The 18,577-nt window shown below is 33.3% G+C and overlaps 1 protein-coding gene across 1 annotated transcript; it reads right to left on the reverse strand.

Annotated features, from left to right (window-relative positions):
• Window positions 1–16,337: 16,337 nt before the first annotated feature.
• On the reverse strand, window positions 16,338–18,093 carry LOC108452293 (protein PSK SIMULATOR 3-like). The gene has a single exon (XM_017750070.2). The coding sequence runs from the start codon at window positions 17,916–17,918 to the stop codon at window positions 16,566–16,568; it is 1,353 nt and encodes a 450-aa protein (XP_017605559.1). The 5' UTR covers window positions 17,919–18,093; the 3' UTR covers window positions 16,338–16,565.
• Between the last annotated feature and the right edge of the window lie 484 nt (window positions 18,094–18,577).

Below are 18,577 nucleotides of genomic sequence, written 5' to 3' on the forward strand. Positions count from 1 at the left end.
GGTTGTGTTTGTTGGGAATGGAGGTTGTGGAACAGCCGTATTAGTTCGAATGTTTTGGTTGAACCAATCATTCATCACGCTATAGAAAGCTTGTCTAGCTTCATCATTTGGATTACTAGCATTAGGTTGAGAGTCCGCGGTGCTGTCCCTTGTCTTGAGCAGCGCTACACTCTCAAGATCATCACCATCGCTTTCGGTCGGGATCGGGATCCATTACTATAAATAAACACATTTGCAAATGTCAGAAATCACCACACTATCAAATAATCACAGAAAATGGCATGTATAGCTAGACCCAAACGCATTACGGTAGTCCTAGAATTGACTAAACCGTAGCTCTGATACCAATCTAATTGTAACACCCCATACCCGAGACCGCTGCCGGAGTCGGACACGAGGGGTTAACGGCTTAAACCACTCATTTTCACAGTCCATTTTAAAAATTTTCCAGGCAGTTGGCTAACTGCATCACTGTCACTTTAAAAATCATATCTTGAGTTCCAAAACTCGAAAATCAGTTTCGTAATTTTTCCTTGAAAATAGACTCATATATGCATCTACAAATTTTTTTCTAAAATTTTTGGTCAGGCCAATTAGTACAGTTTATTAGTTAAAGTCTCCCCTGTTACAGGGTGAGACTACACTGACCTTCATGCATTACGACCTGGATATCTCCCTGTACAGGGCTTCAATACAGATTCCGTTTGTTTCTCTAGAAACTAGACTCAGAGAGGAATCTATACATATATGGCATGACTCCTAATTATCTCTGGTTAATTTATAATGAATTTCCAAAGTCGGAACAGGGTATCCAGAAACCGTTCTGGCCCTGTTTCACGAAAACCTAAATATCTCTTAACATACAACTCATATGACCGTTTCGTTTCTTCCATATGAAAGTAGATTCATCAAGTTTCATTTACATAATTTATTAACTATTTAATTCCATTCCTACTATTTTTAGTGATTTTTCACATCCACATCGCTGCTGCTGTCAGCATCTGCCTTTAAGGTAGACTTTACCTATTTCATAGTTTCCATGATTCAATTAGCCCTTTTTGCATACATAGCACAAAGTATAATCATGATTAACCATTCCAATGGCTAATCGTTTCTATACATTTTCATACCCCTTAGTGATCAACATACAAAACGATTATAGTACTATGCTAAAAACGTATATAAGCCATTTTCGCATGGCTATCCAAATTTACACAAAATCCATGGGTACATGACCAACAACAAAAGGGTAGTCCTATACATGCCATTTCAAAGTTCAACCAAAATTGTACCAAAAGGGGCTTTGATAGTGTGGGAGACTTTGACTTCCAAATATCCCGAGTCCGATGGTGACGAGCCAAAATCTATAAAACAGAGAAACAAAGAAAGCGGAGTAAGCAATTTATGCTTAGTAAGTTTTGAGCAAGGATTCAAAGACAACAAAAGCATAGCATTCAGATAGCTAAACGGATAATTTCATATGCACAAATTCTCAATATCATACTTACTTCACATTACCAACCCTTATGTTCATACACAAAAGATCAACTTAGCTAAAGGCGGTAGCTCATTTATCAACCGAGCGAATACTTATTTGTAAGGGCTCGACTAATTCAAAGCACATACTGAAACATACCTCATTGTCGGATTTCACAAGCGTATTAACTGAAATTTTTACAGCAAGTTCATTCATTCCCGAATCACGTACCTTCAAGTTTAACCGGATATAGCTACTCGTTCAAATACCTTCGGGACATAGCCCGGTTATAGTAGCTCGCACAAATGCCTTCGGGACTTATCCCGGATTTAGTAACTCGCACAAATGCCTTCGGATCTTAGTCCGGATTTAGTAACTCGTACAAATGCCTTTGGATCTTAGTCCGGATTTAGTAACTCGCACAATTGCCTTCGGATCTTAGTCCGAATTTAGTAACTTAACACAAAGCCTTCGGGACTTAGCCCGGACATCATTCGAAGAACCATGCACACATATATCAATAAATCATGACACATCCATATTTCATTTTCATTACCAAAGCTCAACACAAGACACTTATCGTATTTACAATTTCAGCTCAATAGCCACATACAAAGGGCATGATTTTGATTTACTTAAGACATAATCTAATCGAATCATAATTTAAGTTCCATTACTCGAAAACTTACCTCGGATGTTGTCGAACGGCTTCAACGACTATTCGATCACTTTTTCCTTTCCTTATCCAACTGTGGTCCCTAAGCTCTTGAGCTAATTCAAACAAATTTAACTTATCAAAGTCTCATTTTGCTAGCTTATGGCGAATATGACAAGGAGTTTGATAGGTCATATGGCCACCTTTTAGCTCAAATACACAATGATCATACGCATTTTTAATCACATCAACAATTTAATACAATTTATTCGAACATCAAAAGAGAAGCTCAAGGTACTTAGCCCATATAAATACATTAGATATTAGAGTCACATATGTACGAAATCACGAATCGAATTCAACATACTAGCTAATATTTCCCCTTAGCCGAATTTTCTAAGTCAAGCTAAAGCCATCAATAGGCTACCAATGGCCGAACATACACATCTATGCTAAGGCCGATTGCAACACTTAATACATTCTACAAGTATGGTCACTTGTGTTGACTAAACACCATTTGTTTCAAGTTCAAAACTTGGCTAATACACATATATACACTATTAAAGCATCCTCTCCCTTTACACTAATTCAACACATGCATTACCCATAATATACCAAATTACATTCGGCCTTAGCACACAACATGCTAGCCGATTCTTCTCCATCTAGCAACCAATGCACATACGAGCTCATTTGTTAGACTCTACTTCATCTAACAACAACCTTATTTCTCTTCTATATCCTACCATGGCCGAATGCATCACAACACCTTACCATTTCAATTTTTGGTCATGGTTGAACAAGGAACTTAATGTCTCACTCAAGGATGCTAGAAAGGAGATTCAAGAGTTATCAATCCACCATCACATGCATCATTAATAAGCTTCACATTTAGCATGCAATGACATCAACACAAAATCCACCTTGGCCTAATACCATCCCCATGACATAGCAAAGATTTGAACCATGGGCTAATAAGAACATCAAGCTAGCAACTAAAAACATGCATGAATCTCATGGCACAACATCAAACATACCTTAATCTTGATACAAGTATGGCCGAACCTCCTCCTAATCCTCTTCTAAACCAAACATGGATCAAGAATTCCTTCCTTCTTCCTTAGAATTTTCGGCCAAAAGAAAATGAAAAAGATGAACAATTTTTTTTTCTCTTTTCTTCAACTCACGGCAATGGGGGGGATCACACACCTTCTTTCCTTTTTTTTTTTCATTACTTTATTACCCATACACCTTATTTTATTTATTCCAACATAAACCACTTACACAACATGTTTTATGACATGTTTTGCCCATCCCCCTTTGTCATGGCCGGCCACTAGGCTTTAATCTAGGGAAATTTGACATGCAAGCCCATCATTTTCACATCATGCATTGATAAGCCACTTTACATTTGCTTAGCACATTTCTAAATTTTCTCACATAAGTCCTATTTGATAAAATTCACTTACAATTAACAAAATTCAAACATGAATTTTTCACACATGCATATGTACATATAATGAGCATCAACTATGATGGCTAATTATTTTTTATGACTCGGTTTAGTGGTCCCGAGACCACTTTCCGACTAGGGTCAATTTAGGGTTGTCACACAACTTTTTCTCAATTTATGAATTATTTGATACTTGTAAGAATTCAAATCTCCTTGTTTCTCTCTAGGATTGATCTAACTTATCAAGCTAAGTCTTGTGGCGTCATTTCCATCCTTGTTTATCGAACTTACCACTTCTAAGTGTGGCGTTCAACATACCTCTAGTCCCTACCTAGCTAGATAGTGGGTCAAGGTTTCTTTGCTATATTCCCAACCATTTTCACCGAAGAGCTATTTAAGACTCGGTTCAACAATTTCCTATAATGTTGGTTCAATTTTAGCCCTTAGCCGATCATCATCCATTTTTCATCTAAACCATCTTTGTTACCTTTGTTTGAACCTATTTCTCAACCTCATCCAATTTATTTCAAAAACAATCCAAGCCTTACTTAATTTCACGATCGGGCAATCTAAACAACTCGAATCAACACTGAATCAAGCTCGTATCATTTGGTATCAGAGCTAGTGAAATTGAAGTAAGTATTGATGTTTGTAGCGATTACGGGATTGTAATTTGATCAAAAAAATTCATAAAATTTTTTCAATATCAATAGTATTTCAAAGTGTAAAAATCAAGTTTGAGAGTCCAAAATTCGTTTGAAAAAAAAAATAAGCTAGCTTGGAGTTTTACTTGTTGCCCAAATTGTTTTTGTTTTATTCACCTTCCTACCATTTAGCCACACTAAAACCATTTTATTTTTGTTTCTAGCCTACCCTCTTTGTTCTAACATCATTCCCTACCTAAAATCGATCATCACTTTTGTAAATTGACTCTATATGACTTCTGTTAAGTCTAAATAGTTCATTGAGAACTTGGAGAGGTGAATTAAGAGGAAAAAGGCAAGAGTGAGATGGGACCATTTGACTGAGTAAAAGCCATTAAAGAGTGCAAACACGAGTGGGAGTGCCATTTACTTTTTCTTTTTGGGTGAAACATGAGGATTTTATGGTGAAGTTCAAACAATATGTCTCTAAGTTTCGAAAGGAATGTTCCTGCCAATTGTGGTTTGTCCAATCCATCTTATCAAGCATCCAATCAAAGCGAAAGGTGACACGTTCATAGAAACCAAGGCTTTAGAGAGCGTGAACTTGTTGATGACAGTTTGAAGAATATCAAGTTAGCTCTTCCACTATTTTGAGGTAGATTTGACCCGGAGGCATACCTTGAATGGAAAGGAAAATCAAATTGGTCTTCGAGTGCCACAACTACTCGGAGAGGAAAAAAGGTGAAACTTGCGTCGAACGAGTTATCTGATTATGTTATGATTTGGTGGGATCAATTCACCACGAGTCGAAGACAAAATGGAGAGTGTCTGATATTAACTTGGTCTAAAATAAAAGCTGTGATGTGCAAGCGTTCCCTCCTATCTTACTACTATCGAGAGTGAATTTTTCCAAGTCAAAGGACGGAAACAAGATCGTCAAGGAGTCTAACATCTAATGACTACGTGAAAAGAGATCCCTATCAAGATTCCTTTCCAATGAGGACTTCAAGTCGAAATAACTCAAGCTTTGAGTTTGAAGCCTATTACGGTGACAAACGAGAAGGTCCAAGTAATTCTTCATATGCACCAAGGTATTCATCCCTGAAAATTCAATCTCGAAGAGATTATCGTATTTCGTATGTAGATTCTTCCTCTTTTTCCCTACGAAAAGATTTTCATTCTAAATATGTCCTGTTATCTTCTTCCTGTAATGAAAGAAAAATAAACCGAACAAATATGTGAACCAGAAAAAGAAATTGAAAAAGAGAAAGAGACTGAAGAAAGAAAAGAGAGTGTGAAAAAAACGAGTGTTGTTGTTGAAAAAGAAACAAGTGAAAAAGATGAAAGTGAGCAAGAAAAAGTAAGGAATTATTTTACTAACCAACATACGAATTGTCCTCGTATTGTTCCTGCTTTTCAAGTTTTTGAAGATTCGATTGACAAGCTTCAACTTTAATACTTTTCCAATGAGAGACGATTTCATTTGATCGAGAAAGGTAAGGTTGAAGGTAAACTTATTCCACAAGTGCTTAAAGGTAAGCAAGGTAAGGAATTTTTATCAATCAAGTCACAGCAAGCTAATTCGAATGTTGTTACTAAAATTACCGGTGACTTAGTTTTCAAAAGATCTCATTTCGATTTGGATAATTGTCATTCTCTGATTGTTGATGATGATTTCATTTCAATAATTAGCCTGAAGAGTTTTTCTCATGTTGTTTATTGTGTTGGTAATTCTGTTTATGAGGATAGATTAAATCGAAGTATACAAAATTTGAATAAATAATTTTCATGTAAAAATCCCAACTTGTTTGATTGTGATGGTTATGTGGATTCTTTACATCATTGTACGAAATCTTCAAGTAAGTGCATTCTTGTTCGGATGAATTTTAAAAGGTTTTATTGTTTGAACATGTGTATGCTAAAATCCTATTTGTTTAGCATGTGTAATTTATTAGTGAAAAAGAAACTTTTGCTGCATTTTGGAACAAGTGATCAAAACCATGTGTTTTAACCTGGAGCATGTTTCCCTAAGCTGTTGATAAGTGAAGGTGAGCATCATAATTTTATTTTGAATAAATGTGTTGCACCCTTCCATTTGCTCCAAGTTTTATCATTATTTTTGAAAACAAAACATGTGAATTCTGATGTCTTGCGAAGTCAAAATCAAATTTTTGATTTCGGAGGTTGTTCTATATTATGGTTTAAAGGATTTGAGCGTGTTTTGCATGGTTATAATTTTCCATTACTTCGTGTTCCTACCATGTTGCCGGTAATGAAATGTTCAACACAAATGGAAATGGTAAGAGAGAACCTTATTTTTGATCCCGGTGATTATAGTTCTATATTATTGTTCAAGGGACTTGAGCCATGGAAATTTGTTTTCCAAGATTATATCTTTCAAATACTCTGTGATTTTGGCTTGTTGCCATCGATGAACTTCTTGAATCATTATGGTAAGGTAAGACCAATTTCTATTTTTGATCCCGGCATTAGTTTATGCATCTCAATTTTTAATAAGATTCTACAAATTTATTTTGTGTTTATAATTCAAAGTGTCACTAATTTATTTCATTTTAGTGTAGGTGACAACTTGAAATGGTATCCTTCCAAAGAGGAAGGGTATCTAAATAGCCTTCTTTCTTCTCGAACCATTTGTGATTCTCACATTTTTGGAAGCGACTTTGTCAGGTTTATGAATAAAGGGGGTCATGATCTAGAAAAGTTTTTTGTGAACAAATGGCCCGATTTGAGGATAAATTGTTTTCAATGAGGGAATGATACGATCCTAGCCGCATCATGTTTCAATACACCTCGACGACATCGAAATTGCCCCAAGCACGAGGAGCCCAAGTGCAAAATGAAGTTTTTAATTTCAGTTTGTTAATTTGGTTGCTGGAGAATAAGGACTTTGATTCATTTATTTTAGTTACTTTAGTTAAAGTTTGCATCATAAATTATGACATGCATTATGTAACTCCCATGTTAGTTAAAGTTTGCATCATTAAATTAAGTAATGCAATAAGTAACTCATTTGTTCATTTAGTTTACATATTAAACCATGCATTTAAGCATCTTTGTTGTTAAATATATTTAAGTTTGTTTATATAAGTATGTTATTTAATTTGGCTTTTTCTTTTTACTGCATAAATTAAAGTGTGTTTATTTTCATTTTAAATAAGGTGATTTGAGCTGCATGTTCATTAATGAATTTGTGTATGAGTGTTTATAGAGTGCTGATTCTTATGAGCGTCTTTAATGCTTAATTATCTACCTTGTAGGTGCCTATTCATATGGCTAATTGACTTTTCAAGTTTGGGCGTTTTTCAAGCCTTCAAAGATCATCGTAGTGGCTGTTCAAATGGTCCAAGAGTGTCTCTTCAAATCTGTTCAGTTTTAAAGCATTCAAAGCTAGTTAAAGAGCCAATTAAAGAGATGAATGCACAAGTATTTTGACAGTCAGTTTAAGGGAGATGAACGGACACCAAACAGCACATTAAGCATTCATTAAGTCATCAATAAAGTAAAGAGACATGCATTTTCTTCTACATCAGAATCAAGTGAAAAGACATAACTATTGGCTTCCCTACATGAGTTTAAAATGAAATTAATGCTTGTAATAACCTTAGTTAATTGCTGAAAATAAAAGGTCTCATATAGGCATTCGAATAGCCATAATAATACCTATAAATAGTTTGTAATAAAACATTGTTTCGATTAGACAACTTTTGCTCAATTTATGAATTATTTGATACTTGTGAGAATTCAAATCTCCTTTTTTCTCTCTAGGACTGATCTAACTTATCAAGTTAAGTCTTGTGGCATCATTTCCATCCTTGTTTATCAAACTTACCACTTCTAAGTGTGGCATTCAACCTACCTCTGGTTCCTACCTAGCTAGATAGTGGGTCAAGGTTTTTTTGCTATATTCCCAACCATTTTCACCTAAGAGCTGTTTAAGACTTGGGTCAACAATTTCCTATATTATTGGTTCTATCTTAGCCCTTAGCTGATCCTCATCCATTTTACATCTAAGCCATCTTTGTTACCTTTGTTTGAACCTATTTCTCAACCTCTTCCAATTTATGTCGAAAACAATCCAAGCCTTACTTAATTTCACGATCGGGCAATCTAAACGACTCGAACTAACACTGAATCGAGCTCATATCACTATGGTAGCTATATACATGTTAAATGGTTGTTCAAATTATGCCTATCATATGGAATATACTAAGGTAAGATTATAAACATGTATGCATGTAATGATTTGCCATGTTAGGGGTGTTACATTCAAGCTAGCTTAACAATAGAGTTTCAGCAATGGAAAGATGGAGAAGGAAATAAAAACGGCTTTAGTGGTTTTCATTTTTTATTAATATTATTATTTTCATTTCATTTATTTAATATAATTTTAACATATAAAAACAAGTGGAAACCAAGTGTTAACCGTCCATGCCACACTAATATGGTCTAATTGCAACATTAAACCTCTTCCTTTTACCTTTTAAGTCATTTAATTAATAAAATTCCAATAGTTAGTAACTTTTGCAGGTTTTATAAATTAGTCATTCTTCCTTAATTAACTATCTAAATGTCAAAATTAATGGACCAAACTTTAACACAACACTTTACTGACATCGTAAATATTAAATAAATAATATTTATATACTCACACATCAAAATTGTTGTCCTGAAACAACTATTTCCAGCAACATTGAAAAACTGGTTGTTAGATATATAACAACTTTGCGTTCAATTGATACAACACATCTATTCATATTTTTCATATTTTTACGATTAAATCCATTCGATGTCAATTCTAAATCCATTCTATGCTAGTACTTTATGTATATAAAATTTCTAACTAATAATAAAACAAAATAACACAACATATCAAGAATTAATAAAGTTCATACGAACTTACCTAACCAAACCAGCAACAAATATGATATCAATTTTTATTTCATAATTTTTCTTTTTTCTACGTTTAAGCTCCGATTGATTCAATCATTGATCCATGAAAAAGTTGGAAGCTTGGTCGAATGTTTTTTTAGTTCATCCATGGAGAATTTGGTTGGGAAGACGAAAATGAGAAAAGATGATGACTTATTTGTTTTCTTTTATGGTTTATCTTATTTTATTACTAATTAAATATTATAATTAACATATTTCCACTTAAAACCATGCTATGACCATCCACTATAATGGAATATGGCATAATTTCCATTTAAATCCCTTTAATAATACTATTTGACTCATTTAGCTAATAAAAATTAATAGTAATTAACTTTTACAGTTTTTATAGTTTAGTCCTTGTACCTCAATTAGTCATTCAATTATTAAAATCTCCAGACCAAAATTTAATTCACCTATAAAATAGTTTTATAAATATTTAATAAAAATATTTACGAGCTCAGTTTATCGAAATGAGGTCTCAATGCCTCTTTTTCTAAAACCACTGACTTTTGAATCAATGCAGAAAGGTTAGGAAGCTTACCAGCTTGATAAATCATTAGTTACTTTTACACAAACTTTAACTTCTTTACTCCATGCAGACTATTCTCAACCTTTCTTTCTTACAACTAGACCAATGAAGAAGATGGAGAAAAAACAGAAAAATGAAAGAATAACACCAGAGAATAAAGGTGTTCATGGTAAGGTCGAGGCGGTTCGGGTGAAATTTGAACTAAAAATTATGCCCATTTATTGGGCTCAGGCCAGGCCGGGCCCAAAAAATGGGCCTAAAATTTTGTCCAAGCCCTACCCGGATAAAAATACTAAAACCCGGCCTCGACACAGCCCGCCCAGTATTAATTTTATATTATTTTTAAATATATATAATACATCAAAAATCTGAAAAATATCAAAATAAATATTTCCCAACAAATTAAAAATAAATTTTAAAAATATGTAGACTTAAATAACACTAAGATAAATGCAACTTAACAAGCAAATGCTTCTAAAATAATAAAAATTAACAAATACCTTTAAAATAATAAGAAAATTAACAATAAAATAAATTTTATACAATATCCAAACAATAACAACAAAATAATAGCAACATAATAGTAAAATGGTAGCAAAATAGGAGAAAACAACAAGAAAATAACATTAAAAATAAAAAAAATATGCAGATTTTTTGTCCTTTAGTGATTCGAGTCGGTAAAATTTGGTAAAAGTCAGCCCGAACTAAAATACCTTACCCGAGGCCCGGTCCATTTTTTAAACGAGCCTTATTTTTTTGTCCAAGCCCATTTTTCAGGCCTATATTTTTGCCCAAACCCTCCCACATTAGGGGGGGGGCCTTCGGGCCGGGCCGGGTAGTCCGGCCCATGCACACCTCTACCAGAGAATAATATCTCTCATTTATATAATATTTTCTCACTCCCTTCACCGATCTCAAATTCAATAGCCTGGTGTACATATCCATAATCATCATGTCTCCCACTAAGATATTTTTCTAGTTCAATTGCAATGAACCAAGGTTGAAATCCAACATTTTCACAATGAACCCGCCAATTCCCCTGATTTCCACTAGAACCCACTCAATTTATAAGCTTTTCAAATTAATACTCAAAGTCATGATTCCAATGTAAACTTAACATTTTAGGGTGTGACATAGACAATACAAGGCCAAGGGTTGCTCACCTTTCTGGCTAGTTCTCGTGTCGCCATGTGTCTCTATCGAGGTAAGGGTATAACAAGTATGTTATATTATTTTGAATAGTTTTGGATGAAAGATAAATATATTAATTTTAATATTTCATTTTTTAAAATTTATTTTTGTTAATTTTTTAATAAATTAAAATAACTTTATATTTTCTACATTAAGTGATAAATAACTGACCTAGCTATTTATCTTATTCAACACATTTTTGTTGAAAATTTTATATTAGGTAAAAATTTAAAACAATTATAAAAAACATTTAAAATAATAAATGCTGAAATAAAAATTTTTAATCAAATGAAAATTTTCAATAATTTTATCAAAACACTTTTTTCTATTCAAAAAGTAGCAGTGGAAAGGATTTCGTTATTTGATGGGCTGCTAGTTGGCTTTGGTTTAGGAGTTAAACGAGTAAAAAAGGGAGTCCTCAAGACTTTCTTTTTGTCAATACGAACTTTTATGGGCTTTTCATGAGCAAACAAAATTTGGGATGCCTCTCAAGTCCAAGCTCCATTGTTGTGTAAAAGGAAGAAAGACAGAAGCGCATGTTAAAGTAGGTTTTGGGCCAAACGTAGACTAAACTTGGCAATGATGTCACGGGCACTGCTCTATGTCTCAGGGCATTAGTAAGCGTTATTATTACTGGCATCTATTTCTAACCCTACCAACTGTGCTGATTGGTGTTGGTGATCAGCTAAGATATATCCAAATACACCAAAGGGACCTAAATAAAGATTCATTCCCCAGCTAGCTACTCTTCCAAATTATACTCAACTATTTGAAAGCAAAAAAAAAAAAAATCAAATCAAATATTGTATCATGTTGATGCTGCAAGTTGCAACTTACTTTTCAACTGAGTTGGTTGTAAATTGCCTATTTTGTAGACATATTTGACCTGATGAATGTATTTGATTTTGTACATATTTTTAAGGGGTTCTATGCAACGGAATTCGAGGTTAATTGGAAAAAGAAATTCTGTCAAGGATAACTTAAAGTGATTTATTGTGATAAACTTTTTTTATTTATTTAAGATATGTGATCAATATGTTTAATTGAAGAGGACCTCTACTGTATCGCATTCCTTAATAAGAAGACTGATTGGAGGTTAATATCAATCACAGTAACTTGATTAAGAAGCCTACAAAACATCTATATAAAATAGACTTGTTTTTATCTTTTGTGTGTGCAAATAGAGAACTCAGTCAATTTATTGCCCAGCACATTTATGAGTGACTTTATATTGTAAACAAAATGTTCTATCAGTTTGGACTGGACAAATATTTCACTGGAAAAATTTTGGTGAGAGAGTTGAATGTTTATAATTGCACAGGAGTGAGGCTATAAGAAGTGTGAGTTAAGCTTAAATTATCTTTTTAATAGATTTTTCTCTAAAAAAGTCTTTAAATGTAGCATTGGATTCTAACTACGGAATTAATTGATTGTGTTGTCTATTTTACATTTCTATTTTTTATTTTTTTATTTTTTTATTTTTCTAGTTTTTATTGTACTTGCAATTCTCTCTTGTACTTTTTAGTTCCTCTTTCATGATTTTCATTAATAATAACCTATCTGAGTAGCTTCTTGATCATGTAATGTCGCACAATCCCCTTTGGATATAAGAACAACAAAGTTTTGGATCAGTTATGGTTGGTGTTAAATATGACTCCTATTTTGAGTCAAATTTGAAAAATAATCTTTCAGTTAAATTCTGTTTACTTGTTTCAATCAAATATTGATTAGTTTAGATTATTTTATTATTATTTGACCTATGAATTTAGCCTATAAATAGTCTCTTTTACAACCTTAGAAAAATACACCCATTAGAGATTAGAACTCATAACACATTTAGAGAATTTTCTGTTTACGTTTTGAGGGTTCTTTGTTTTCGGGTTTTCGGGGTTTAATCTTAATCTTAATCTTTTGTACTCTTCATTCTTTTGCCATTATAGTAAAATTATCTTTACCCGTTGTTTTTTATCCTCATTGGAGGGGTTTTTCCATGTTAAATTTGTGTGTTCAATTTCTCAATTTATTCCGTTATTTTCTTGTTCGTTGCTTAATTGGGTCGATTCCTAACAAGTAGTATTAGAGTTAGTTCAATTTTCATAGATCAGCTCATTCAGAGATGGCAACAACAAGGTTTGAAATTGAGAAGTTCAATGGTGAGACAAATTTCAATCTGTGGCAAGTTCGGATGATGGCAATTCTAGTTTAATCCGGTTTGAAAAAGGTTGTTACCGGGAAAAAACCAGAGAATCTAAATAAAACAGAATGGGAAGAGCTTGATGAAAAGGCTTTGTCTGCAATCCAACTATGCCTCGCGAATACGGTATTGCAGGAGGTATTGATGGAGAAGACCTCATCTGCCTTGTGGAAAAGGTTAGAAACTCTTTGTGCGACTAAGTCTCTGGCTAAACATTTAGTGTTGAAACAACATTATTTACGTTTCGCATGAACGAAGGTAAGCTTCTTAGAGATCACATCAGTCAATTCATTACTCTTTTAAATAATTTAAAGAATGTTGAGGTTCATATTGATGATGAAGATCAAGCTATGCTATTATTGTGCTCTTTACCTCCTTCATACAAGTATTTCAGGGAGACCTTAATTTATGGAAGAGACAAACTCTCGTTTGAAGATGTGAAGGGTCGTTTGTTGAGTAGAGTCAAACTCGACAATGAGCTTCAGTTGGATAGCAAGACAGATAGGCAAGCTTCTGTTTTGGTAGCATCAAAGAAAAGAGACAAAAGGTGTCGCTATTGTAAAAAATTAGGGCACGTCAAAGCAGATTGTTATAAACTATGAAATAAAAGAGCTGCTGAGAGTAACAAGGAAGATGTAGCTGGTGCTAATTTGGCCGATGAAAATGGTGATGATTTCTTGTTAGTGTCAACAAGCGATAACTCCAAGTTCACATCCGAGTAAATCCTAGATTCAGGATGTTCTTTTCACATGTGTCTCAATAGAGAATGGTTCTCCACATACAGTTCGGTTGAAGGTGGAGTTGTGCGCATGGAAAACTATTCATCTAGTAAGGTAATTGATATTGGTACTGTTAAAATTAAGATGCATGATGGGACGATTAGGACACTCTCAAATGTCAGGTATGTACCTGATTTACAAAAGAATCTCATTTCCTTGAGTATTTTAGACTTGAATGCAGAATCAACATCGAGTCGAACGGCATTAAAGTATCTCGTGGAGCTCTCATTTTGTTAAAAAGTAAAAGAACCGGCAGTCTTTATATTCTGGAAAGTTCTACAGTGACCGGTGAAATCGGACGTCCCTCGTTCGTTACGGAGTTGAAGTCAACTCATTTGGAGCGGAGGCAACTTAGTCATAAGAGGGAAAAAGGTATGACTGTTTCGTTGAAGAGAGGTTCTCTTTTGGATGCAGGTTTTGAAAGGTTAGGGCACTGTGTTCGTGAAAATCATACCCGGTTTAGTTTTGATTTGATAGTGTACAAGTCGAAGGCTAGAAGTCTTTCAGTTTCTAAGCACAAATTCGACTCAGTTAATTCCCTGCATAGTTCAAGATAGGCTCGTGGCGGGCTTTGGCAAAGATGGCGTTGTGGAAATATGAGTCAAGATGGAGATTTGTTAAATATGACTCCTATTTTGAGTCAAATTTGAAAAATAATCTTTCAGTTAAATTCTGTTTACTTGTTTCAATCAAACACTGATTAGTTTAGACTATTTTTTTATTATTTGACCTATAAATTTAGCCTATAAATAGGCTCTTTTACAACCTTAAAAAATACACCCATTAGAGATTAGAACTCATAACACATTTAGAGAATTTTGTGTTTACGTTTTGAGGGTTCTTTGTTTTCGGGTTTTCGGGTTTTCGGGATTTAGTCTTAATCTCCATCTTTTGTACTCTTCGTTCTTTTGCCATTATAGTAAAATTATCTTTGCATGTGGTTTTTTTCCTCATTGGAGGGGTTTTTCCAAGTTAAATTTGTGTGTTCAATTTATCAATTTATTCCACTATTTTCTTGTTCGTTACTTAATTGAGTCGATTTCTAACAATTGGTACCAATCATATACCGCCCAAAATATCACATACTGATAACTTTTTCTAATTAATATCTTGGTAATCGATTATGCATAGCATATTTTACTTTCAAAGCATATATTAAACAAATTTAATTAATATACATCAATTACGTGTAGATTATTTATATAAATGAATAGTATTTTATATTAATAAATTCTATTAGCATCTTTATGCTTCCTTGATCGATGACATTGCTCTCCCATTACCTCTATATACAAGTTTATGGTAGTAAAATTATTGTGAAAGTTTTGTATTAAGAATTAAATTATATTTTATTTATTTTACTTAATAAATAGATAAATTAATTTTTATCGTTAAATAAAAATACTTTGATCATTTTTAAAAAATTTATCATTTTATACTATTAAAACGACATAACTAACAGAATAACTAAATAGTCACATATGACATGCAACGTGTACTTCTTGTTAATGTATAGGGAGCCGGTTTTAATTGTAAAAATAGATAAAAAAATTTAATAAAAAGACTAGTTTTCTTTTTAATGTAACGTATAAGGATTGATTTACTCATTTTTTAATATAAAAATTAAAATATAATTCAACTTTTAGTATAAATACCTCTGCCATTCTTTTACCACTTTTATCTACTATGCTAAGCTTGATGTTGTTAACTTATTCCTTCCCCTTCTGCCTTAAAAGACAATTTAGCTTGTACTCCTACACAGAACCAAGAAATTTATATTGCTGTACATTAAGATTTTAATTGGTTTTACTAACGTTTATATCATCCTCTCACTTAATAAATCACAACAAGCAGATATTCCATGACATATATATATATTTAAAAATATATGTATGTATTTTACTAAGCGGGGTCCATGAACCTCAATTGGAAAAATTGAACTACGGACAGCTAGCCTGCTCGGCCGCTCCTATCGGCGAACAACTATTTTAAAAACCATTTCATAAAATCAAGTAATCAAACCTTTAAATTATGAGCTAATGAATCTGGATCCACTGGTGTGATTCTAATAACCCAAAAAATCAAAGTAACACAATAAAAGGATATTTTCACATGATTATATATAATAATGGTAAAAGTATAATGTATTATGCTATATTAGAAGTTGGGATTGTATTTTGGTTTTATGCTAAAAAAAATTTAGTCATTATATGTTAGATAAAGAGTAAATTGATCCTCCTATTAAAAATTTTATTTATTTTTATATTAGAAAATTGGTCTTTGTACATCAAAATATGGTATACTGTGACATACTATATATCACTGTCTAATTATTCTGTTAATTACACTATCTTTTAAAACTACAAAGGAATGAAATTTTTAAAAGAAATGAACATTTTATTTTTTGATCTAATATTGAGGACTAATATATCAATTTTTAGAGTAAAGAAAGCGAAAATCAATTTGGATTCCCAATACAAATGCTTCACCTTATTGCCATGAATATGCATGAAATTTCAAGTCCATCCAATATTTGAGATTCTACTCGGTTCATATCGTTTACATACATCTATGCTATACCATATACAAATAAGGGATTAGAATTGAAGACAAAACCTTTAAAGATCTGAAACTCAGTTCAATCTAAACAAAAAAACATGATAGTAGTATAGAAGTTGCAGAAAACAAAATTAAATGTCATTAAAGTTCGTGCAGTGGAAAAAGGCTTTTGCAGTCATTTCCCTTTCGAATCTCCAAATATAATTCAACCCCACAAGCAGCTCGGTGATAGCTGCTTCGGTCTTTTCTTTATTCGCAAAGAAAAGAGTTCGGAAAAGAAGAATAACATTTGTTTTGGGCAACAAATTCTGGTGCTCAAAGCTCCTTTCACTTTGCCATTTGATCGTGTTGTGTGCCAATGGCGATAACCAACCCAATATGCTTCTCACAGCTGTTCTCCATTCTCCAGCAAGGACTGGATCACTCGCTGATGACAACCCTATTCCTTTTAATCTACCCCTTAAACACGAACTAATACTGCTAGGAAGCATGGAATAAAGATCGTCTCTTGCATCAATGCCTACTAATTGTGGTGACTTGATCATCTTCTCCATAATGATAATCAAATTCGCATAGTGTAGAGCTAAAGCCGCCGCCCCTAACGTACTTGATGGAGGCTTTAAAAGCTTCGAGTTCGACTCGAAAAAACTTACCGGCTTCGAAGAAGTCTTCAATGGACCTGATACAAAGTGAAAAGTGTCGGGGTTTTGAGTTGGATGGACAGTCGCAGAAGCTGAGAGACTTCGTGGTAAACAAGAAGGATACCCAAACTCAAACCCGAAAAAAACAAGCTTCAACCTTGCTAAAATAGTGAAAATCGATCTCACAAGTATGGAAACAACCATGTCAAAGCTTTTGTTCCATAAACATCTCTCTTTCAAATACTTAACTTCTTGTCTTTGCCAAAAAAGCTTTGTTTGCAGATCAACAATCTTTTGTTCTTTGATTGAAGATGGTTTATATTCTTTACACTTTCTCAAGCAGTTCTCAATTGTAGATAACTCCTCCATTTCTTTATACAAAGTTGCCGTAATGGTGACGTACTTGTCCATCTTCTTTCTTTTAGCTTCCATATCTTTAGAACTCAGAACCCAGCCATATCTATCATGACCCGAGTTAGCGAACTCATCGAACCACCCATCGAAACCTTGAAGATCCGAGTCTTGGCACCTTTTGCTTATCCTGGAAATGGATTTTGCTACTACCCTTATAATTTCAGCCATTTCAGCACACGCCAACCCTAACAGGAAAGACTCATCGTTAGAAACAATCTTGTGGACTCCTTCGAGAGATAAAGATTCATCACGAAGACGAATTATAGTCGTATCTGAAAGACAATTCCAGAGCTGTAGAAGCTTTGACATAAGTCCAGCGATTTCAAAGGATAAAACCCCAACGTTGGCTTTATGATTTGAAGATCTTGCAGTATCAAGGGTGTTGGATATGGTTTTTTTGAGTTTTATGAGCCATGTTTCAAGAGCCATGAGGCAAAGAAGAAAGGAATGGATCCACTGAAACAAATGGAATGCAAAGAGAAATAATTGAAGAGTGGAAGTTTGCAGAGATAAAAGAGATAGTGAATGAAATGGGAGGAGTTGAAAATTTTTGCAGATTTGAAGCTCGTGGGATGTTGATTGAGCCCATTATAGAAATAGCAACTCCATTATAAATTGTTCCATTTTTCAAAATTAAATAAACAAAGGAAACTACAATTTTTTTGCCCAATTATAAAAGCTATAAAATAACTTTTAATTATTTATTTTTTCTTTAATCACCAGTCAATTGTTAAAAAATGAAACTTTAAAAATAAAAGATAATTTGAGTGATAAAAAATAAAATTAAATAGTTAAATAATTTTTATGATTAAATGACCACAAAACAAACAAAACTATAATTGAGTAACTAATATGATATACCTATAAATAAATAAAAATAAAAGAGAGCTTGGAGAAGAGTTCCATTTCAAATAGATGCAGAGCAGCGCGTGATCGATGGAGTAACCGGATTGTTTATTTGTCTTTTTTGGATTTGAAAAACAATGACTTTAAAAGCGAGTGGGGCATATTTAATGGTTTCAATATTTGTAATACAAAGGGGAAAAAATATTTTGTGGTTTTCTTTTTCTTTTGATTCATTTAATCAA

This window comes from Gossypium arboreum, chromosome 9, assembly GCF_025698485.1.
Source record: "Gossypium arboreum isolate Shixiya-1 chromosome 9, ASM2569848v2, whole genome shotgun sequence".
Taxonomy (NCBI): Eukaryota; Viridiplantae; Streptophyta; class Magnoliopsida; order Malvales; family Malvaceae; genus Gossypium; species Gossypium arboreum.